The sequence below is a fragment of the Herpailurus yagouaroundi genome, unplaced genomic scaffold (assembly GCF_014898765.1).
Source record: "Herpailurus yagouaroundi ecotype Mexico unplaced genomic scaffold, PumYag 67569, whole genome shotgun sequence".
In the NCBI taxonomy this organism is placed as follows: domain Eukaryota; kingdom Metazoa; phylum Chordata; class Mammalia; order Carnivora; family Felidae; genus Herpailurus; species Herpailurus yagouaroundi.
Window position 1 is genome coordinate 2,514,064 of NW_024420375.1, and position 22,868 is coordinate 2,536,931.

Sequence of the window (22,868 nt, forward strand, 5' to 3'; positions counted from 1 at the left end):
GTACCACAAACATATATATTTGAAGTCATGGCTGTGGCAAGGTCATGTTCCCTCTCGTACGTTCTGATCTGGGTCCTGGTGGGAAAGAGAATAACGTGAAGTTTTATTTATTTATTTATTTATTTATTTTTTAAGTCTAATTCTTTTTTTTTTTTAATTTTTTTTTCAACGTTTTTATTTATTTTTGGGACAGAGAGAGACAGAGCATGAACGGGGGAGGGGCAGAGAGAGAGGGAGACACAGAATCGGAAACAGGCTCCAGGCTCCGAGCCATCAACCCAGAGCCTGACGCGGGGCTCGAACTCACAGACCGCGAGATCGTGACCTGGCTGAAGTCGGACGCTTAACCGACTGCGCCACCCAGGCGCCCCGTAACATGAAGTTTTAGCTTGTGAAATGGCATTCATGCGAATGCATCTGTCGTGTGTATCATGACTGTTCCCATAATACCACTATCAGGTGTTTAGCCTCCGCCTGCTTGAAAACTTCTAGTACTGGGAAGCTCACAGCCTCATAGGGCAGCGCATCATAGTCCACTAACTGTTAGGAAGTTGTTCCTTGTTGAGATAAAATATACTGACCTGTAAATCATCCCAATAGGAGTTGGCTGTGAAAAAGTCTAGTTGTTCTTCCTCACGACAGCCCTTCAGATACCACTCTCATTGTATTATCCCTTTGGATAAAATAGAGACACATTGACAGGATAATAGAGTGTGAGGCATTTAGATGAATTTGTGAATGGTCAGAGGACCATACCCAGGCTATAGTAATCAGTGGATCACTGTCATCTAGTGAGTTGTCTCTAGGACATGTCATAGAACTTTGTCTTTTGTCCTGTCTTACTCAAAGAAACAAGATTTTTTTCGTCATAATGTCCGGTATTGGCAAGGGCGACTAATGTGGGCATTCCTCTCTATTGCTACTAGGTATGAAAATTGGTGTGCGTCTGAGAGGCACTTTGAAAATATGTATCAAAAATACAAAAATACACCTGGCCGGCTCAGTCAGTAGAGCATGTGACTCTTGATCTCAGGGTTGATAAATTGAAGCCCCACGTTGGGTGTAGAGATTACTTAAAAATAAAAATCTTTTTAAAAAATACTTATCAAAAATCTTAACAATGTGGGGTGCCTGGGTGGCTCAGTTGGTTGAGCATCCGAATTCGGCTCAGGTCATGATCTTGCAGTCTGTGAGTTCAAGCCCCACGTCGGGCTCTGCTGACAGCTCAGAGCCTGGAGCCTGCTTTGGATTCTGTGTCTCCCTCTCTCTCTGCCCCTCCCCCACTCATGCTCTTTCTCTCTCTCGCTCTCTCTGTCAAAAATAAATAAACATTAAAAACTTTTTTTAATCTTAACAATGTTCCTGTCCTCTGGTCCAGTAATTATACACATAGGAATTTATGCTAAGGAAATAGTCACTGGTACATAAAAAGATTTATTCATTCAACAAATCTTTTGTGAGCACCTAGATATATATCAAACACTGTTTCTAGGTGCTAAGGATACAACAAACAAGACAGGTAAGATCCTTGGCCTTACAAAACTAAAGACATTCGTGTGAAGAGAGACACACCATGACAAATAAATAAAATAATTTTAGATGATGATAAGAGAGAAACAGAAATATAGTGAAGCCATAGAGAATTCTGGGGTAGGAAAAGAGTGCTTGGGAGAGACCTCTCCAAGGAGGAAGATGCTTAAGCAGAGATCTGAACAAAGTGAAGGAATAAGTCAGGGAAAAGAATCAGAGGGAAAACATTTCAAAAAAAGGGAACAGCAAATGCAGGAAAAAGCCTCAGACAGGAATGAGTTTGGTTTACCAAGGAACAGCTGAAAAGGCCAGGGTAGCTGGAGAGTATTGAGAAGTGGGAGAGCGTAATACAAGGTCAGGCCAGAGTAGTTAGGGGCCAGATCATGGAGGGCCTTGTCAATGGTGGGAAGATTTAGATTGTGTTTATGTAGCAGGATATATGTGGTAACTTGATTTTGTAATAGGAAATACTTTCTTTGAAAACAATCTTAATGTCTACCATTATGGGGCTGGTTAAATAAGTTGACATTTTCACATGACAAAATACTATATACAGCTATTAAATATCAAAAATCACACTTTTGATTTTCACATTTTATAAAGAGATATATAGTAAGATCATCAGGAAAAAAGATATTATAATGGTTTCTTTTACCTTCACAACTACAGAACAGTGGTGATGGTTGTCATATGAAAGAGACATAAGGACTTGAATTTAACTGTAAACTCAGTATGGATTCACAAAGATCTGACAAAAGAAAGAAAGCTACTGTGTTTTTTTTTTAGACCTCATTAACAAGACTGTTGGATCCGTACTAAGGGAGTTGTTTGTGTCAATCTACCTCACAACGGCCACACCACATTTAGAAAGTTATGCTCAGGGCACTGGGGTGGCTCAGTCACTTAGGCGTCAGACTTCAGCTCAGGTCATGATCTCACAGTTCATGAATTCGAGTCCTGCGTCAGGCTCTGTGCTGACAGCCTGGAGCCTGCTTCAGACTCTGTGTCTCCCTCTCTTTCTGCCCCTCCCCCACTTATGCTCTGTCTCCCAAAAATAAAATAAACATTAGAAAATTAAAAAAAAAAGAAAGTTATGCTCATGTCTGGATGTCACAATTAAGGATGAACTTGGACAAATTGGCATATAGCCACGGTGGTGAGGATTCTTGGAAACAATGTCATGCGGTGAATCATTGAGGAAACTAGGTCCATTTAGCTTTGAGAGGATCTGAACAGAGGGGGACTGGGGAGTGGAAATTATATTCAGGATAAGAACAAGAATGCTGTGAAAGTGGAGTTAAACTGATCCCTTAGCATTCCACATGGCATAATTGGATCCTCTGGTCAGAAGTTACATAGAAACTATCCTCATCTCAGCATAAATAGAGCTTCAGATAATTAGACCAGGGACATGAGAGAAGGGCTTCAAATCAGGCTCTAGATGGTTGCTGAGGTCTCTTCTGACTCCAGTCTGTCATTCTGTGAGCTCTGCCACCTATGTCTCTTCCAAGCCAAACTATCCTTCCTTCCTTCCTTCCACCATTTCTCTTATAACATAGCTTCCTATAATGCTAGTCACCTGCCTCTTTTTTTGCTTAATGTCCTCTTTATTAAACACATACCCACATGGAACTCCTGAATATGTCCACAAGGAAACATACTTACTGATTAAATGGGTTTAACACACAGAAAGCACTTATAACAGTGCTTGGCATACATTAATGCCAGCTATTACTATTGCAGCCTGGTTGGTAAGTGTGCTCATGGCACGATGAAGAGTGTGACTACATCATGGTGTGTTCATAGAATGAAAATGAATGGAACTGGGGACGCCTGGTAGCTCAGTCAGTTGAGCGTCCAACTTCGGCTTAGGTTGTGATCTCACGGCTCATGAATTCAAGCCCCACGTAGGGCTCTGTGCTGACAGCTCAGAGCCTGAACCCTACTTCAGATTCTGTGTCTCCCTCTCTCTCTGCCTCTCCCTTACTCATGCTTTGTCTCTCAAAAATAAATAAACATTAAAAATAAATAAATAAAATGAGTGGAACCAGAGCAATGCATGTCAACATATAGTAATATTCCACTTATATGAAGTTTAAAAGACGTAAGATAATTCCTTGTTTTTTTATGGAAACTCATACGTGGTACAAAGACCTGTGGGGGAGTGATAAACACCTAATTCAAGAGACTTTGCCCCTGGGAGAGTGGGAGGTGAATGGGATCAAGAAAGGGTAGGTAGGAGGCTTCAGTTATATCTGTATTTTAGTTATTAAGGGAAGAATAAGAACATGAGTGAATTTTTTTATTGTCTGTGCTTTGATATACCTGAAAAAAATGATCATGCCCAATATAAGATGATGCATCATTTCAAATGGGATCTGACTGATACTGAGTCTAGTGAAGCAATTGTTCCCCATGATTTCCAAACTCCAAATTTCTACGTGACTGATTTGCTTTTTTTTTTTTATTTGAGAGAGAGAGAGAGAGAAAGAATATCAAGCTGTCTCCACAGTCAGCACAAAGCCCAATGCAGGCGCTCGATACCAGGACCCTGGGATCATGGCCTGAGCCGAAATCAAGAGTCAACCAACTGAACCACCCAGGCACCCCTGACTCATTTGCTTTTTGACAGGCATTTCACACTGTTGACTCATGGAGCTTCCTGACACCTCACATCCTTAGGCCCTTTTTGCACCAACTGCTTTTAAGCCAGATCTATATTTATATGGCTGATGTGGAGAGAACCTAGATGCCAGACTTATGTTTATCCTTGTTATAACTTTTCTTTCTACTTGCAGCCCATAATTCCAGCCTGTCAAAATATTTTCGAATTGTGATTCTGATATCTTACTTATTAATCACCCTTCCAGTTTTGTGTCGTCATTACAGCCGATAAACATGCCTACCTTGTCAACAGGCTATGAGATTCAAATGAGATTCTGTATTTATATATATGAAAGTACTCTGAAAACTGTAAAGTGCCATATAAAATGTAAATGACTTTATTTCATATCATCGGTGATTTATTAAAACGTTGACTGATTCAACGGCTGCAGACGTAGCCCAGGCTGACACTGAACAAGCTGTAGAACTGTGAGTTGGATGCAAGTACAGCTGGGTAGATCGAAAGATATCGAGCAACTATACTCAGTCCTTAAATATACCTAACACTCCTACCATCCAACTTGCAGTTCTTCGCTTTGACCATAAAATTGTCATGAGCGTCTTTGCCAGTTAGCCTGTGTTATCATGGTATCCCTCTGGTATCAAAACAAGAAAATGGATCTGTCTACCATGACTTGTTCTTAGACAACCTCTCGGGGTTCTGATGATCATTGTTTCACTAAAGAAGAGGGGACTGAGGAGATAGAAGCATGGTAAAGTCAATGGTACTTTCCATTATTTTTTCTGAAAAGGCTTGCAAAGGAAGGGAAGGCATGTTAAATTAGTCTTCTCTTTTGGTAATGTGTCTTTCTTTCTACACACCCATTTTTGCAGTGTTCCTGCAAGGGCTGGTGTGGGAACAAGCAGTGTGGGTGCAGGAGACAAAAGTCGGACTGCGGCACGGACTGCAGCTGTGATCCCACAAAGTGTAGGAACCGTCAGCAAGACAAGGTAGGATCGGCCGTCCCTTCAGACATCCCTCCAGTTCCCACCATCGTGAAACCTGGAGTCTCCTGCCCCTTCTCTGGCCCTCTGCAACCAGAGACATTTCACTTCTCGGTCCTTCTTCCTCGCTGCCAGCCTGTTCACATACCCCTTTCAGAAACCACAGCCTGTCCCAGGAGATTTCCAGATATGCAGCTCCCCACCCCAAGCCTTGGCTGTAAAGTTGTGGTGCTGTTTCTGAGGCAGAAACAGGGAATAGGAAAGCAGGCAACTACAGGCACATAGACATGCAGGACCAAACTAGCCCAGAGGCTTAGCTGAAACTATAAGGGCCACGTGGCAGCTTCCAGGAAGGAAATTAATCCTTCTGACATCTTGAGAAATTAGTTGCTTAGACCCTCTCCATGGGAACCAGTTATTCCATGGCTCTAGGAAAGACCCACAGGAACTTGGTCTTTCAAATAGTCACTGTTGTGGGCCAAGTTAATTGTACCTGTCCTCCTTATATTCCCAGGAATAGCAAACTCAGGGAAACAAAGATTGCCTTACACCTACCTGTGCTCATGGCGAAAGCCTGTTCCTACAGCTCTCTATGTGATGTACAACAACTCCAGCAAGCTTGATATAATGATCGTTCGTTCATCATACATTTCTTGAACATCTGCATGTGAACGGTTCTGCCGGCTCTTCTATTAAAATGACTTCTGGGGCGCCTGGGTGGCGCAGTCGGTTAAGCGTCCGACTTCAGCCAGGTCACGATCTCGCGGTCCGTGAGTTCGAGCCCCGCGTCGGGCTCTGGGCTGATGGCTCAGAGCCTGGAGCCTGTTTCTGATTCTGTGTCTTCCTCTCTCTCTGCCCCTCCCCCGTTCATGCTCTGTCTCTCTCTGTCCCAAAAGTAAATAAACGTTGAAAAAAAAAATTTTAAATGACTTCTAAGGAAGATAGTCATTAGAGGACTAACGTGACAAGCTGGGGTTCAGGCTAAGAATTGTAGAAGTAGCAGGGATCTCTGTTCCCATGGCTTTTTCAATTTGGGTTCTGGAGTCTACCCTAGTGGCTCCATGGAAGTACTTCTTGAACCAAGGACCATGGCCTGGTTCGGTTTGACCTCATGTCAATCAAAGCAACTTGCTCTTTACTTGTTTATGTATTGGGCTTCCTCTTAAGAATTTTGGTTGTAAAACCACTGATCTAGTCCAATGCTCCCATTATACAGAGAGGGAAACTAAGACCCAGAGAGAGATAAGCTTAAGTGACTCACCTGATATTGCACAGCTGGTCATGACAGCTAAAATTAGACCTCAGGCTTCCTGACTCTCAATCCAATTATGTTTCCATGACAACAGGCTATAATTCTAATCTGAGCTCTACCACAGAGTCTCCTTGTTACCTAAGTAACTTTTCACTCTTGGCCTTAGTTGCTTCTCTGAAAGGAAGACCCAATACAGGCAACACCCTATAGACATGCTAACAAGGGTACTGCATATTATAGAGGGTGGAAGATTAATCAAAGAAATGACTAAGGCTTGGCCTTGTTTTCAACCTTGCTTTGTGATATCCTACCCAGTCCTTTGCCTTCAGAGGCTGCTAGCAAGAAACCCCAAGCAGGGGTCTCCCTGAGACTTGCTTAGACTGGCAGATGAGGCACTCAGAGCTGGTACCTCACTGGTTAAAGGGGAGCAGACTGATTTTGTAACCCTGGTAGCCACATTTCTAATAGGCCTGTCTGATTCTCAGGATAGTTTGGGCACTGTTGAGCCCACCCAGGATTCCGAAGGCTCTTTCAAACTGGAGGACCCCACAGAGGTTACCTCAGGATTGAGCTTCTTTAACCCTGTCTGTGCCACTCCCAACAGCAAGGTAGGTGGGCTAAAGGTAGGCATTTTCAACTCTATTAGCATTCCTCTCTGCATTAGCTAAGACAGGGTGCAGTGGGAGAAAAGGGGGCAGAGGTACGATCAGCTTGCTGGGAAGTGGGACTTGTGCATAGGCCAGTCTTTCTTTTTCTTTTTGACAGACCGATCTTGGGGGACACCTCATACTACAGTGTGCTGAGCATTTGTAGTGGCGAGGCTGAGCTGAGCCTCTGCCCCTACCCAGGATCTAGTCATACCTGTCTCTGTCCTTTCTAGCTCCTCAAAGAGATGTGTGATGTGGAGCAGGTGCTGTTAAAGAAGACGACTCCAGCTGCCTCTTCCCTTGGCCTCCCAGAATCGAAACATGTAGCAGAATCCCAAGAAAATAAAGCTCCAGGGAAGAAAAAGAAACGAGCTCTGGCCAGCAATACCAGCTTCTTCTCTGGCTGCTCCCCTATTGAAGAAGAAGCCCACTGAAGTTGGACTTGCCATCTCTTCCCCAGTCTGGCTTGGGAGATACTTTCAGGTTGCAGCCAGAAGGAGTTTTTTTAATGACTCCTCTGGATTTCAAGGCTCTTGCTGTTGAAAAAAAAGGGACAGCCTGTTACCAAAAGGGAGGAAGTCTTTGTTGGATGTTGGCCCTCACTCTCCAGCCCCCTGGCCCCAGACTACTGCTCTCTCTTCTCCAGAAAGGTGCTAAGCCACCTGCTGAAGAGAGAACCAACTAACATTCTTGATGACTCACTGGGAATCAAATCCTCAGTACCAATCTAGCCGTTTCTTATTTGTGAGCAGGTAAGGCCTCCCCACTGATGGGGATGAGGCCAAAGCCATCTTACCTCTGGGTTGTCTCAGCTTAATGGCAGAGCCTGGCCAAGGTTGGAGGTTTGGCACCGATCCTTCATCCCACATCAGGCATGGAGGCGCTATTTGGGAGATTTCCTGCCCTGACCATCTCTGGATTTTAGGTGTTTTAACAGTGTACTCAGTTGTCTTCCATGTTGCTGAAGTAAATGAAATCTTTTAAAATGTTAATATTAAGTACATAAATAAATCTTAGTCTAGCCACTATTTGGAAAGATCCTCTGTGCTACAAGGAGAGATACCTGCGCTCCTCAGCCCCCGGGAATGCTATCAAGGAGAATGCTATCAAGGCCTCATTGCCTTGTGACAGCTAACCTGAACCCACATTTAGCTTATAGCAAAGCTTCTTGTGGGAATCTAGGGTGACCGTGGTAGCTGTTCCTAATGCCCTAGAGCCTGATTTCTTGGCATAGCACTGGTGTGGGACCACACTGCTGCCCATTCCCAGGACAGCACAGTACTGGCTGCTTGTTGTCTCCTTTGAAAAGGGAAAAGGGGGTGTTGCTTTCTCCTTACTATGCATCAGGGTTCTCCATCTCTGCTTCTAGCGAAAACGAAAACAAGGCCAGCTGTGGAATGCCAAACAGGCTGCTGACTGGCCTTGTAGCCTTTTGAGGAGCTTGCAAGCCCTGGGCTAACTATTCATGCTTTACGAATCCCAGTCCCCTCCCCCCACCCAACTAAAAGCTCCCAAAGCACCCCCTAGAACTGGGCACATGAAAGCCAGGGATCCTCTAGAATTTACCAGACCCCAAGCAAAGGAAACTGAAGGATAACCTGTCTAAAATGAAGCCTGCAGGAGGACTAGGTGACCACGCAGCCCTCTCTGGCGTCCTGCCAGCCAGCAGCCCAGCTTCTCTTTGCATTTTAATGACGGGGGAGCAAAGGAGCCTCTGCCATTGCCAGCTAGAGCCCCTGGATACAATGGGAAGACGGAGGGGGGGGCAGCTCTTGGCATAAGAGAGCTAGTCTTCCTTCTCCCTGTTCCAAATCCAGTACGTGTCGGGGGGAGGGTAAGCAAGTTTATCCCCAATGAAGACTTTTTTCCCACCAACACTGCAAGCCCCCCAGGCTTTGAGCCACTGCATTAGCCAAAAGGTAAACAGGGAAGGTCAGTCAAGCCAGTCCCCCAGCCCTCCTCTCACCCGAGCCCTGGAGCCCTGTGCGTGCGTTAGCACTAAGCTGACTATTGCACGCTAGCCAGCCTTCTCCTGCTGATGGTATGTATAGTAACAGCATCTTTCAAAATTCATCTTCCAAAAGCTTGTGACCCTCACACTACACTCTGCAAATGATTCCTGGAAAGAGACTTTAGATACCTTGGGGACAAGACAACAGAAATGACACAAGTCTCTACATCCTGAATCATCAGCTCCTGTCTGGGGTGATAGGGGGAAGGGGAGGGCTGCTAGTGTCTCTCGGGAGTCACAAGGCCCATGGAGACCCCTGGTCCAGAAACAGGGCAACCTGCTGCCCAGAGTTCAGGAAACCCTGTGTAGCTTGAAACCCTGTGTCTTCTAGATGTACCTTACAGAAATAGAAATAGGATCCCCAGAGGAAAGGGAAGCTGATGAATCAAGGCTATCCTCCCAGGGAGCTTGAGGGAAATGCTAGACTTACACACACACACACACACACACACACACACACACACACACACCCCTTCCCAGGGGGTTGACTGGGCCCCCTCTTCTCACTGCCAAGTTGCAGTTGTGTGGTCACCCCCCAACCCCACCCCCGCCGGTGCCCTCAGCCCTCGCCTCCCCGAGCCCAGACAAAGCCCCGGCAGTGACTGAGAGGGGAACAGGAGGAGGGACAGAGGGATGGGGAAGGCTGCACAAAAGAATTCCTCACCCCAAGCCCCCGGACCGGCAGCGAGTAAAGAAGCAGCTCTGCTCCCCCTCCTCCTTCCTCCCTCCCATCGTCCCACCCCGGCTGGGCACTGGCCATAGAGCAGCTGAGGGCTTTCGGAGAGAACCCGCGCAGACTCCTGTAGGTGGCAACACTGCCACCTGTTTGACCAGTGGGGCTGAGCCAAGGACTGGAAAAGGGAGGAGGCAGACAAGTCGGAGAGGAGCTGGGAAGCAGTGCAGTGCAGAGCAGAGAGCAGAGTGGAGCTGCCGCTGAGAAAAGGTGTGAGGACTTGGGAAGGCTGGGGGTTATAGCCGGGGGTGGTGGGGTGGAGACCGGCTCCCACTGGCAGGAACTGGGCTCAGGGATTGAGCAGCACCGCTGCTCAGCTCCCCTGATTGGGGTTTTCAGACTGCTCAGATCCTGGAGGGAGGTGGGACTCTGGAAGGCAGTGTCTGGGGTACAGGGGCAGAACCTTAAGGGAGGCAGGGAGTGTGGATAGAGCCCGGGGCAGTCTACTGGAAGCCAGTCCTGGGATGGGAAGAAGCAGGGATCTCCCTTTAAGATGTCTTTTTCCTGCGAGGGGTCTCAGAGAGGGGAGAGTTTTCCTTCCCCCAGCTACAATCCCTACCCCTCCACTCCCTATCCCCTAATTCTCCTTTCCCAAGGCAAGCATGGGATAAGGAGGGCAGTTTCAGGAGCAGCCACACCCTTCCTCCTTTCAGGGAGCCCACCACTGTGTACCCTCTAAGACTCCACAGCCTTAGGGGAGCCTAGATGACAAGGGGTCATGTCCCTCAGAACACACACACTTTGGGTATATCCAGGGACTCCTTTACACACTGAAACCCACTACCGACAGCCACTAGTGCACACAGACATACAAAGCTGACCCAAATCGCACACCCTCTCACGTAGAATGACAGTCACACACCCAACCTAGTTTAGGGATCAGTAAGCCAGCCAGGTCTCAGCCTGACCCAAAAGCACAAGGTCCAATGATCCCCAGCCCCAACACAACCACACCCCCCCACACACATACCTTTGACCAGTATTTGTTGTACCTTCACCCAAGCGATCTCAGAGGGTGGGGCCCCTAAAAGGGGGAAGGTGGAGACTGGTTCCTGGCTGCGGGGTGGGGGGGCAGAATGACTGGACTGGAAGGGACAAGACTGGGGCCAGAGGGCTTAGATTTTCCAGGTGTGTGCGGGCAGGAGAGTGGTTCCTTCAGAAGGCTGGGAGTGACCCAGGCAACCTATTTCCCTCAAGTCTTCCTGTTATTGGCAGTGTCCCCTGGCCCATGGGAGGTGGAGACTGAGAATCTTATAGTCGGGGTTTTGTGGTGTGTGCAATCTCTGTATCCATAGCAACTGGCCAACTAGCCGGCCTCCCTTAGCCCCAGGTCAGAACTAGAACCTCTGCTTCAGGTTACTCTTGGTTCCTGGGGTGGAAGGCTCCCTACCTTGGGGCTGCCTAAAGCTTGGCCAGATCTGCCTCAACTTGCTAAATTGAATTTGCCCCACCCTGGGGCAGTTTCTCCTGAGTCTCCACCCTGGGCAAGCACTCTATCCCCAAAGCTGGATGCATGCTGTTAAATGGGGAGGAGTTGGAGAGCTTGGGTATGCACCCTGCCTGCAAAGAGGCCCGATCTCCTGGTTGTCCCACCGACTTTCCAGGTATCCAGATTAAAGGGAAAGAAAGACCCCCGAGATTATCCCCCTTTGCTCACCTCCTCATCTAATCTGGGACTTCAGCCCTATGAACTCCGTTGCCGAGCAGCGGTCCAGGCTTCTGCTCCTCCCCCGCGCTCCTCAGATACACTGGGAGGGAGGCTGGGATCTGCCTTCTGCTAGGGTCCCTGATGGCCCAGTATCCCTTCCCCCAGGCCCTCGCCATGGCCGAGTCCCCCGGCTGCTGCTCCGTCTGGGCCCGCTGCCTCCACTGCCTGTATAGCTGCCACTGGAGGAAATGCCCCAAAGAGAGGATGCAAACCAGCAAGGTGGAGTAGGGATGGGGGGGACTGGAAGTCCGAGGCAGAGGCCGCCTGGAGGGGATAAGGAAGCCAAGTGTGCTCAGAGGCAGCTGGTGGGGGGTGGCGGCGGGGGTGGGGGGGTGGGAAGGGACTTTCTTTCCCCAGGAAGAAAACTTCTCTCTGCCTGCAGAGCAGAGCAGAGCAGAGCAGCCCTACTCCTGGCGGGAAGCCCCATGGAGCTGTCATCCGTTGGGGACTCTGAGCTGGAAGTGGGGATCGGCTGTGAGCTTCTCTCCTGCCCCTTTACAGTGCGACTGTATCTGGTTTGGCCTGCTCTTCCTCACCTTTCTCCTCTCCCTGGGCTGGCTGTACATCGGGCTCATCCTTCTCAATGACCTGCACAACTTCAATGAGTGTGTCACAGATCCCCCCCTTCCTCTGCATACATGTTAATCTATGCCCCACCTTGGGACCCCTGGGTGCTCAGTCATTCCCGGCCCTGCCCAGCTGTCCTGCTACCCAACCTCCTTAGAAAATTGCTCCACGAAGTCTCCCCAGTCCTTGGAGCCCCTGGCCCCATGAAAGGCTTCCCTCTCACTCCCTTCTAGTCCTCCTTCTGAACCCACCCACCCCAACTCCCCTCAGGCCACTATTAACACCCCTTCCCCCACTCAGACACCTCTCTCTCCCCTCCCACAGATTCCTGTTCCAACACTGGGGACACTGGATGGACTGGTCCCTGGCATTTCTGCTGGTCATCTCTCTACTTGTCACATATGCATCCCTGCTATTGGTGGGTCAGGGAGCGGCCCATCTAACCCCTACCTCAGTCCTCCCTTCCTGCTCAGCTTCAACCCCTGGCCACTGAGGGGAGGGGAGGTGAGGGGGACGGTGTCAGCCTGGGAACCCAGGAAGCCCACCTCGGTGACCCCTCTTGGCACCTCATACCTCCCACCACCCTCTGCTTCCAGCTCCTGGCCCTGCTCCTGCGGCTCTGCGGCCAGCCTCTGCATCTGCACAGTGTCCACAAGGTAAGAGTGCGGGTGGGAGTGAGCGGGAAACGGGGACCACTGGGCCCAGGGCTTGGCCAGCTATTTTGCTGAGCACCTCAATATTCTACCCATGGACTCAAGCTCAGGACCTGAAGCCCAGTAAATTTTTGTTGAGTGAAAGAAGGAACGTGGATGAGCCAGGGGAAAGAGAGAGGGGGCAGCCCAGGGACCCCCAGGCTCACAAAGAAGACCCCATTCATCTCTGGTCCCCTAGATGCTGCTGCTCCTCATCATGCTTCTTGTGGCCGCTGGCCTCGTGGGACTGGACGTCCAATGGCAGCAGGAGTGGCGTAGCTTACGTCTGTCACTGCAGGTGAGTGGCTGATCTCCAGTGCCTATGTGGGAGCCTTGGCCTGTGGCCAACCTCTGGACGTATCTTGCTCCCTGGTCCCCCACGACTGCAAGTAGCTCTGAACTCCAAAAGTCAGGTCCTAGGAGAAGGAGTGGGGCACTGGAGAGAAGAACCCTCTTCACCAACTCTTGTCCACAGGCCACAGCCCCGTTCCTTCATATTGGAGCAGTTGCTGGCATCACCCTCCTGGCCTGGCCTGTTGCTGATACCTTCTACCGTATCCATCGAAGAGGTGCCAATTCCACTCCCCAACATACCCTCCCTGGCCATCGATGCTTCTGCCTCCTGCTGCCCATTTTACTGCACCCACACTCTGCTTTCTGTCCCCAGAGCTCACCCATTGCCCTTTCTCCATAGCCTGCCCCTCATTCCCCACAGGTCCCAAGGTTCTGCTACTGCTCCTATTTTTTGGAGTTGCCCTGGCCATCTACCTGGCCCCACTGTGCATCTCCTCACCCTGTATCATGGAACCCAGAGACTTACCCCCCAAGCCTGGTCTGGTGGGACACCGAGGGGCCCCCATGGTGAGTGTTGGGTAGAATGCTGGTAGGGTGGGAAGGGTCTGCTCCTCTAGGCTGCAGCAATCAGGCCTGTGGGTTCCCAGGCTCGCACCCTTCTCTGCTACCCCCCTACCAATTCCCTTTCCCAGCTGGCCCCCGAGAACACCCTGATGTCACTGAGGAAAACAGCCGAATGTGGAGCTGCTGTGTTCGAGACTGATGTGATGGTCAGGTGAGAGACACTAGGGGACAGAGGGACACACTTGGGGAGCTTGGGAAATGATGATCAGCCCTAGAGCTCAGCCCTCTGACACCTCTTGTGCCCTCAGCTCTGACGGGATCCCCTTCCTCATGCATGATGAGCACCTGAGCAGGACCACAGATGTGGCCTCAGTGTTCCCAGCCCGAACCTCCTCCCACAGCAGCGACTTCTCCTGTGCTGAACTGAAGAAGCTCAATGCCGGGACCTGGTTCCTAGAGGTGAAGACAGCCTCACAAAAGAGGCAACCACCTGCGGGGGTGCTGAGGGGAGGGTTCATTCATTGATAAGTATTTTCTGATCCCTGTGCTGAGCAATAGGTGTAGAGGCTCTGCCCTCAAGTCACTCCCTCCGCTGAAAGAAGAGAGCTTAGCCAACAGGCTATCAGAATAGGAAACCTAGAGCGATAACAATATCCTTAGTAAACAGAGAGGAGAGAGAGCAAAGGCACTATTTGGCAGGGTGGGTGTGGAAGAGGATCAGGAGTGGTTTCACAAGAGAGAATGCCTGAGCAGCACATGAAATGAGAATGCTGTTTAAGATGGGCAAAGCAGGGATCAGCAATTCTAGTCAGATGGAAGAGCATATGTAAAGCCCAGAAGTATGAAGAAGTGTTCTCAGGAAACAAAAAGTGACTCAGTGCAACTGGGAGATACAATTTGTGGGAGCAGTGGGAGCTGAGACTGGCAAGGGGAGCAGAGGCTTGGTTTCAGAGGGCTTTGAATGCCAGAACCGCCCCCCTCCCCCCAAAAAAGAATGTCAGGCCCAGAAGTGCAGGCTTCGGTTCTGTAGGTGACGGAAAATTTCGTAAGGATACTTTATTTTCTCAGTTCCTGTGTTCCTACCTTTAAAAATAATACATGTTGGGGGGCCTGGGTGGCTCAGTCAGTTAAGCATTCAACTCTTGATCTCAGCTCAGGTCTTGATCTCAGGGTCGTGAGTTCAAGTCTCACATTGGGTTCCCCACCCAGTACACAGCCTGCTTAAAAATAAAAGTAATACTTGTTCCGCATAAAAAAAAATTAAACATTAGAGAAATAATGTAAAAATTGAAAGTCTCCCATAATCCAACTCCTCTGAGATAATCATTGCTAACAGTTGGGTACATACTCCATATGTGTATACACACATACATGTCATTTTGCACAAATAGGATCACTTCATATATTCTTTTGCAACTTGATTGTCTTTTCATTTAACTCTATATACAATGACATGCCAGAGTGATTAAGACCAAGGGTTGTCTGGGTTTGAGTCCTGGCTTCACTACCTACTAGCTATGTGAGCCTGGGCAACATTCCTTAGTCTCTCTTGCTTTACTTTCCTCGTCTGTAAAATAGGCATAATAATAGTACCTACTTTGTAGGATTTGGGGAGGATTAAATAAATCAACGCACATAAAGTACTTCTAACGCTGCCTGGCACATAGTAAATACTTTATAATAAGTATCAGATAGCTTGCTTTTTCCGTGTCAGCGGTTAGGAGGTAAGGTCATTTGTTGATTACAAGGGGAAGGGAGGAGAGTGGCAGAGGTTTGGAAGAGCCACTAGGAATGGAAGAAGGAGCAAAACAAGAACAAGTGAAAGGATGATTAAGTGGGGCACCTGGCTGGCTCAGTCCGTAGAGCATGTGACTCTTGATCTCAAGGTTGTGCTTTCAAGCCCTGCGTTGGGTATAGAGCTTACTTTATACACACCTACAAAACAAAACAATGGATGATTAAGTGGCAATGAAGGTAAAAGACTATATAGTCCACATGATGTGCTCTGCCCCCAATTCTAGGGGTGGAGGAGGCAGACTGCTACACAATTGAATCAGGGTTTAGGATTTGTGGGGCGGGCAGGGCAGGAAAGGAGTTGAAGGTGGTATGGAAAAGTAATGCGAGCTGTAGATGGACCATGGGTAGGGGATGTAGATGTGGCAGACAGGGGCTGATGGATTGGGCAGAAACCAAAGGGCCAAGGTCCCAGAGGTCTCTGTGAGACCAAAGAGAAAATGTGAGGAAGTTAGGAAACCAGGGGGGTAGGAGGTTAGGGTCACAGAGTAAGGTGTTAGAGGGTCTGGAAAGGGTCACAGTTTGGAGAAAGAAAGACTGTGGCTCAGGGGTGCACACAAGCCTGGCGCCAAGTGGGGGAAACGAGTGAAGATCGTGAGGATGGGGGAATGGCCTAAAGGCTTCTTCTGGTCTTGAAATAATTTTCCTGTTCTCATAGAGGCAACCCTTCTGGGGGGCCAAACGGCTGTCTGACCCTGATCGGAAGGAGGCTGAGAACCAGACAGTCCCAACATTGGAAGAGCTGCTGAAGGAAGCTGCAGTCCTTAACCTTTCTATCATGTTTGACTTGCGCCGCCCCCCACGAAATCACACATACCATGACACATTTGTGAACCAGACACTGGAGACTGTGCTGAGTGCAAGGGTGCCCCAAGCCATGGTGATATGTCCAGGACCCCAAGTGCCCCCTCTTGCCCATCTCCCCACCCCTGCCTTCCCTAGGCCACGGTGATAATTTCGAGGCTGCCCCCTGCCCCAGGGCCCCACCTCAACTCATATACCCCATTCTGTTATCAAACCTCTCTGCCCCTGGCCCTGCCCCTGGAATCCCCAAGCCTTCCCCAGGTTCATGCCCATCTTCCCTGAACCACAGGTCCTTTGGCTACCGGATGAAGATCGGGCTAAGGTCCAACAACGGGCACCTAGAATGCGCCAGATATATGGACAGCAGGGAAGCAACAGAACTGAGAGGCCCCAGTTTCTCAACCTCCCCTATCAAGACCTGCCACTGTTGGATATCAAGTGAGTGCCAGAGGAAAGGAGCCAAGGGGACCCCGTGAAGCTTAATGGTAGGGAAGAGCCACCTCAGGGAGGGCAAAGGCCATTCATTCATTCACACATACAACAAATATTTATCAATATATTTAACACTTGCTATGTGAAAGGCACTATTGTTGCAGGCTTTGAGCATACTAGTGAAAGAGATAATAAACTGAACGAATTATATGCATACTGGATAAGTGATATGAAGATAATAAAATGGGGAGATATAGTAGAGCAATTAGGGTTGGGAGTGAGGGCCAGAGAGGGGCCACATCCGGAAAAATAGCTAAAGGGGTGATGTCTGGGTTGAGACCTGACAGGTCACAAGGAGCTAATGAGGAGAAGAGCTGTGAGAAGAGCAGAAACAGCAGCCCCATAAGCAAGGGAAAGGTGAGGCTGGGGAGATAGGCAGGAGCCCAATTGGGTAGGACCTTGTGGGCCACAAGAACAGTTTTAGCTTTCATTCTCCACCAAAGAAGTAAGTGCAAGGGAGGATGGATCGAGAGGAGAGAAGCAAGAGAGTCCCAGAAGTGAGCCAGGCCCCAGAAGCTGACCCAGCCCATAAACATGATGAACTGCAAAGCATGCAGTTGCCAAGGTCTCTTCTCATGTCCTTGTGGTCAGATAGAAAAAAAAGTGCACTGTATGGTAGCCCAGTTAGCGTAAGTATTTCAAGGACCTTTCCCCAAGTTGTCACCATGGAGGGAGACACGACATGGGGTTTGGCCCTCACTTTAGACTTGTCCTGGTCAACCTCAACCGCTGAGCAGGTTTTCAAAAGACATGAATTAGTAATGAATACAGTGGTAATGAAATCGAGGCCCCGAAAGGTCTAAGCACTCTAAGATGATGGACCAAATATACCGGGATAAAGCACAACAGGGATAGATGTAAACACCTACCTACATTTGCACTCCAAAAGAAGTTCAATTGCACAACGACAAGAGAGGAGACTGGCATCAGCATGAACATGTGTGAAAAACCAGAGCTTTGATTGAATAGTGTTCATAATGAGTCATCAATGGCATGTGGCATTGCCAAAACTAACCTGACCCCGGGCTGCCTTCAAACAGCCACAGTGCCCAGAAGGCAGGAGGAAGTTTTGCTGTACTCAAATCTGGGCCAAGCCCACCTGGGATATCATGTTCAGATGCAAGCCCCCATACTATGAAAGGAACACTGATAGAGGCGCCTGGGTGGCTCAGTCGGTTGAGCATCTGACTCTTGATCTTGGCTCAGGTCGTGATCTCACGGTTTGTGAGTTCAAGCTGACGGCACAGAGCCTGCTTGGAATTCTCTGGCTGTCTCTCTGTGCCCCTCCTCCACTCATGCTCTTTCTCTCTCTCTCTCTCTCGCAAAATAAATAAAATAATTTTTAAAAATTAAAAAAAGGAGGGGCACCTGGGTGGCTCAGTCAGTTGAGCATCTGACTTCAGCTCAGGTCATGATCTCACAGCTCGTGAGTTCAAGCCCTGCATCGGGCTCTGTGCTGACAGCTTGGAGCCTGGAGCCTGCTTCGGATTCTGTGTCTCCCTCTCTCTCTGTCCCTAACCCACTCACATCCTGTCTCTGTCTCTCTCAAAAATAAATACACATTAAACATTTTTTTTTTTTAAAAAGAAAGGAACATTGATCAACTGAAGTAAGATCAGATTAGGAGAGGTTTGTATGGTGAAGGGAATGATAACCCAGGTCCCAGCCCTGGATGAAGGAACTGGGGCTGTCGGGCCTAGAGAGGAGGTGACTCAGGGACATGGTCACTGTTCCTCAGACCTCTGAAGGTCTGTCATGGGACAAAGAAGAGAGACATTCGTGTAGCCCCAGATGGCAAAGCTCAGATCCGTAGGTGGAATCCGCCAGGAGACAAAGTTGAGCTATGCAAAGAAAATTACTTTTGTTCAGGGGATGCTATGTAAAAGTAGGACTGAGAGTTCCTTGGCAGTGACACTGCGGCTTCAAGCACGGACAAAGGCTGCTTCCTGTGCCTCGTGCCCCATGATACTAGATGTTCCTGTTTCTTTCCCACCCCCCCCTCCAGGGCACTACACCAGGATAATGTGTCAGTGAACCTATTTGTGGTGAACAAGCCCTGGCTCTTTTCCCTGCTCTGGTGTGCAGGGGTGGACTCGGTCACCACCAACGACTGCCAGCTGCTACAGCAAATGCGTTACCCCGTCTGGCTTATCGTAAGGGCTCTGGGGCTGTCACCCCTCCCTTTCTCCCATCCCTGGCTCTCCTTAACCCTGTTCCTCTATTCCTTACACATTTCCCTCTATATACTGCCTTTGGGACTCTGGCCACCGACAGGAGCCTTTTCCTATTCCCACAGCCCCCTCAAACCTACCTAATGATGTGGATCATTACCAATTGTGTCTCCACCCTGCTGCTTCTGTGGACCTTCCTCCTGCAAGGGTGAGTGCTTCATGCCTCAGCTTTCTGGGTCTTCATGCCCCCCAGGGTCCCGGTGATAGGGCCAATTCAGACTCCTACATGCTGCCCGGAGCTTGGGATTTGGTTCCTTTGAGATTCTTGGACCCTTCTTTGTACACCAAATTGGCCTGAACCTGGGAAAGGCAGTTTGGGGGAACCTGAGATCAAAAGGCCATGCCTGCAGCTGGCTGAACTCACAATGGGAAGCTTTTTCTCTCTATAGGAGATGTAAGAAGGAGAGAGAGAAAACTGGTAAGAACTTTCTCCCTTCACCTCATTTTTCTCCTCCTATAGCCTTCTCTTTGGTCACTCCCTATATGTCTTCCCCACCCCCTGCTCTAGGCTTAGAAACAGCAGTGCTGCTGACCAGGATCAACAATTTCATAATGGAGTGAATGCCCAGCCCCGGACCCCCACCTACCAGAGTCTGAGGCCTCTCTGGATTGGCTAACAGCAAGGAAGAGAGAGCAGCTGAGATGGAAAGTTGGTGGGGTTGGGGTGGGGTAAACTTTGTCAACAGGAGGTTTTGAACCATGAGGGCCCTCTGCACAGATGGTGGGCATGCTGCAAGCTTCCATGGAATCTGCTCCTCTTAGGGTTTTGACCTGAGGTTAGGTTAGGAAGACAGTGACTCATAGGAAGTTTCTCTGCAAATGTTAACAGAGGAAGTGGAAAGGAGGTTGCCAAGATAATGTTTCAGACCTGTGTGTGCGTGTTCTCGAGTAGAAGACACAAGGTGTGTCAGGGATGGGATAGCTTGGACCTATGACTGAAGGAGATGACAAAATGGCCTTTGCTGGAGAACTAAGATGATGGAGTCACCAATCCCCACTCCATTCACTGTCTCCCCTGACCCCTGCAATTTAGCTGCTTTCCTGCCTAGACGCTGAGGGCCGAAGAGCCCATCTAGCCATTTAATTCTGTGACTATAACTGGCTTTTTGCTGTGCACAGCCTTTTCTTCAAGACAGGTTGGTTCCTGTATGGTGTCAATCTGCTTATTCAATGAATTTAACTCCTGTTTTGTCATAGTCTAATCTTTTCCGCGCCGGGGCTTGGTGGGGGATACACATTCCATCCTCGGTTGTGATATGAATGACATTGAGGGGTCATCACGGAGAGATTCTTGGGCTGGAGGGGTTGCTGCAAGAGGGGAAGCGGGAGAGCAGCCGTCACAGGGGATATTCTGGGTGGCCAAGGCACGCTGCGCAGAGTTGCGTTGTAGCTCCACCTTGTGGTCACCTGCCGCAAGAAGAGGGCCGCGTCAGTCATCACCATGACGTAAGAATGTCACCTGTTTTCCGTGCCGGTTGGGGACCTGTGTCCTTGACTCGAGACCCTGAGGGTATAGTCCGATTTCCACAAGTTCTCGCCTCCGTGGGCTGTTGCGTGCAGGGTCTGGTTCCCAGGCCCTCCTTCCCCTCGAGGAGCAGGTTCCCCAATGTGTTTGCTGCTCGCGAGTTCCTGGGCTAAAATAGTTAAGGAGACCAGTGAGGAGCTGACCTAGGATGAGGCGTCTGGTAGAAGGGGGAGGGAGGAGCTTAAGGCAAAAACAGGGACCCGAGCGGGCTCTGTGGCTGACCATTCGTCCCTCCCACCGCACCAAGTCACCCCAGTTCGCGTCCCCACACGAAGGGAAATCGAATTAAGACGCTGGCGAGGTCAGGAGGTTCGCTCCTCACAATTCCTTTTTTCTCGCCAGACTGGGACCTGGGGCAGCACTAGCGCCTCGGGACAAAACCCTACTGGACTGCAAGGCAGCCCAGGGAACTACAATTCCCAAGGTGCCCCTGACAGCTTCCGGTCGCGGAATTGACGGAAGCGCGTTTGAATTTGTGTTCCCGCCCCCTCCTCCTCCCGGACCCCGCCCCTTCCCCTCTCGCCGCCCCGCCCCCGCCATGCACACACATGCACGTACACACACAGGCAGCCATCCAAGCCGACAAACCTGGCCTGCAGCTGGCGCGGTGGGCGGGGGCGTCAGCGCGCGACCGGCGGGAAGGAGGTAGGCGCATCGGGAACCAACGCCGCGGCAGCTGCCCGGTCCCAATCTCCTTGGGCGTCCACGCCGCCTTGTAGAGGGCGGGTCTCCTTCACACACTACCCTTTGAAACTGCATTTTCTTAGTTTTCCCTGTTCCCGATCCGCCCCTCAATCTGACTGACTGCCGGCCTCAGCTCCGGGGCTCCTAGCCTGTCCGATACTGCAGGGCTCTCACCTCTCAGCGTGTACCTCCACCCCGCACCCCTACTTTTCTGTCCCCTCCGGGGCGCCCAGCCTCACAGCCCTGCAGCTTCTTCCTCCCCTCCCCTTACGACCTAATCCTGACAACCTCCAGGCTCTCCAACCCCCGCGGCCTCAGCCTCTAAGCTCCCAGGCTCTCAGCTGCAGTCTTGTAACCTCAGAGTCCAGGCTCCTGGCCAGAATGCCAGGTCCTAGTCCCAGACCCTAAACCCTTACGCCTAGCCCCTAGCCTTGAGTTCCTGGCCCTGAGCCTGCTGCCGCTTACCCTTACTGTCTTCCTAGAAGGACAGGACAGCAGTGGCACACTTAACTTCTATGAGGCCCTGGACTGGAGACTGGGACTGACAAAAACTTGAGGGTGGAGGGCCTCACGGAGCTGCTTATTGGGGTTGAGGTGCAGTTGCTCTCCGTTATTTTTAGGTATTGAGTCACAGCTCCTGGCATCAGGGTTTGGGGCTAGCAGGCTGGACTAGGGGGCTATTAATAGAGCTGAGGCACAGCTCCGACCCAGTTCAGTTCGGAAGCACAGAGAACAAGGAGCCTCCCTCTGTCACTACGCCCCGTGGAGATGTTGTGGATTGAGGCAGTAGCTGGACCAGTACCTCTCTGGCTACCAGTACCTCAGCCTGATATCTCTACCTTGGAACTCTCAAGGGAAGGCCCACAGTGATACTTCTGAGCACAGCTCTCCCCTAAGTGTGCCATGGCTTGGAGTCCTGCCACAACAAAGCTCCTGTTGTACTAGCTGAGTGAGGAGATGTGTCCCAAGTAGAGCAGTTATTGTGGCTACAGCCTTGGCCTGCCTGGACCTACTCTTGGGCTGAAATACTAGGTTGTGTGGGAAAAAAGCTGTAGAAGAAAAACTGTGGATTTCTGGTCCCCAAAGGCCCTCATAGAGATGGGGTGCTTCAGGATGGTCCTAAGAGAGGGGGCATGGAGCCGAGAATTTGCTAGCCCCAAACCAGACACAGCACTAGGAAGCTGCTGAATTCTGTTTATCACCTGCTGATTCTTTTTCTTTCCCTCTTGTTGGGCTCTGTCCCTGCTCACAGGAGTCAACAGACCTCAGGATCTCTCCCAACTCCATAGAGGAACCTAATTCAGGAAAGCCACTGAGAAACTTGGCTCCACCAAGAAATGAATGATCCTTTATATACATTGTCATTTCTATGGAGAGGTGTTTGTTTAATTTTTTTAAATACTTATTTATTTTTGAGAGAGAGACAGAGTGGGGGGGAGGGGGGAGAGAGAGAGGGAGACACAGAATCTGAAGGAGGCTCCAGGCTCCAAGCTGTCCACACAGAGCCCGACGTGGGGCTTGAACCCATGAACTGTGAGATCGTGACCTGAGCCGAAATCGGTCGCTTAACTGACTGAGCCACCCAGGCGCTCCTCTATGGAGAGTTTTTATTTCAGTGGGCTAAAGTAAGAATTCCTTAATCCACATATTGAGAATGGTGGGGAAATCTTGATACTTTATTGGACTAATCACCAAAATTATTCCCACCCACACCCAATGTGCTAGAATTCC

The 22,868-nt window shown here is 49.7% G+C and overlaps 2 protein-coding genes across 6 annotated transcripts in view; both read left to right on the forward strand.

Moving 5' to 3' along the window:
* KIF4A (kinesin family member 4A) overlaps nucleotides 1-8,066 on the forward strand; it is a 134,888-nt gene extending 126,822 nt beyond the window's left edge. For both annotated transcript variants that reach the window (XM_040467790.1, XM_040467789.1), the window contains 3 exons: nucleotides 5,029-5,145; nucleotides 6,877-6,999; nucleotides 7,272-8,066. In XM_040467790.1, coding sequence (XP_040323724.1) covers nucleotides 5,029-5,145; nucleotides 6,877-6,999; nucleotides 7,272-7,472 — 441 coding nt within the window. In that variant the 3' untranslated portion in view covers nucleotides 7,473-8,066. The remainder of the gene's footprint in view (nucleotides 1-5,028; nucleotides 5,146-6,876; nucleotides 7,000-7,271) is intronic.
* Nucleotides 8,067-9,721: 1,655 nt separating this feature from the next.
* GDPD2 (glycerophosphodiester phosphodiesterase domain containing 2) lies at nucleotides 9,722-20,118 on the forward strand. 4 transcript variants are annotated; one of them, XM_040467696.1, is made up of 16 exons: nucleotides 11,367-11,386; nucleotides 11,596-11,709; nucleotides 11,992-12,095; nucleotides 12,382-12,475; nucleotides 12,654-12,713; nucleotides 12,949-13,047; nucleotides 13,225-13,318; nucleotides 13,465-13,610; nucleotides 13,736-13,818; nucleotides 13,916-14,066; nucleotides 16,060-16,281; nucleotides 16,495-16,643; nucleotides 18,703-18,850; nucleotides 18,994-19,076; nucleotides 19,318-19,346; nucleotides 19,437-20,118. In XM_040467696.1, exons 2-16 carry the CDS (start codon nucleotides 11,605-11,607, stop codon nucleotides 19,487-19,489), a joined length of 1,620 nt encoding a protein of 539 aa, XP_040323630.1. In that variant the 5' UTR covers nucleotides 11,367-11,386; nucleotides 11,596-11,604; the 3' UTR covers nucleotides 19,490-20,118. The 4 variants fall into 4 exon arrangements, with proteins under 4 accessions (XP_040323631.1, XP_040323629.1, XP_040323630.1 ...); XM_040467697.1 differs by lacking the exons at nucleotides 11,367-11,386; nucleotides 19,318-19,346 and adding an exon at nucleotides 9,722-9,992; XM_040467695.1 differs by lacking the exon at nucleotides 19,318-19,346 and having other exon boundaries at nucleotides 11,365-11,386.
* The last annotated feature ends 2,750 nt before the right edge of the window (nucleotides 20,119-22,868 follow it).

Coding starts and splice junctions, on each gene's coding strand:
- GDPD2 (XM_040467697.1), top strand. CDS start 11,605: ATGGCCGAGTCCCCCGGCTGCTGCTCCGTCTGGGCCCGCTGCCTCCAC. Junction 11,710..11,991: donor AGAGGATGCAAACCAGCAAG/GTGGAGTAGGGA, acceptor GCCCCTTTACAG/TGCGACTGTATCTGGTTTGG. Junction 12,096..12,381: donor GACCTGCACAACTTCAATGA/GTGTGTCACAGA, acceptor CCCCTCCCACAG/ATTCCTGTTCCAACACTGGG.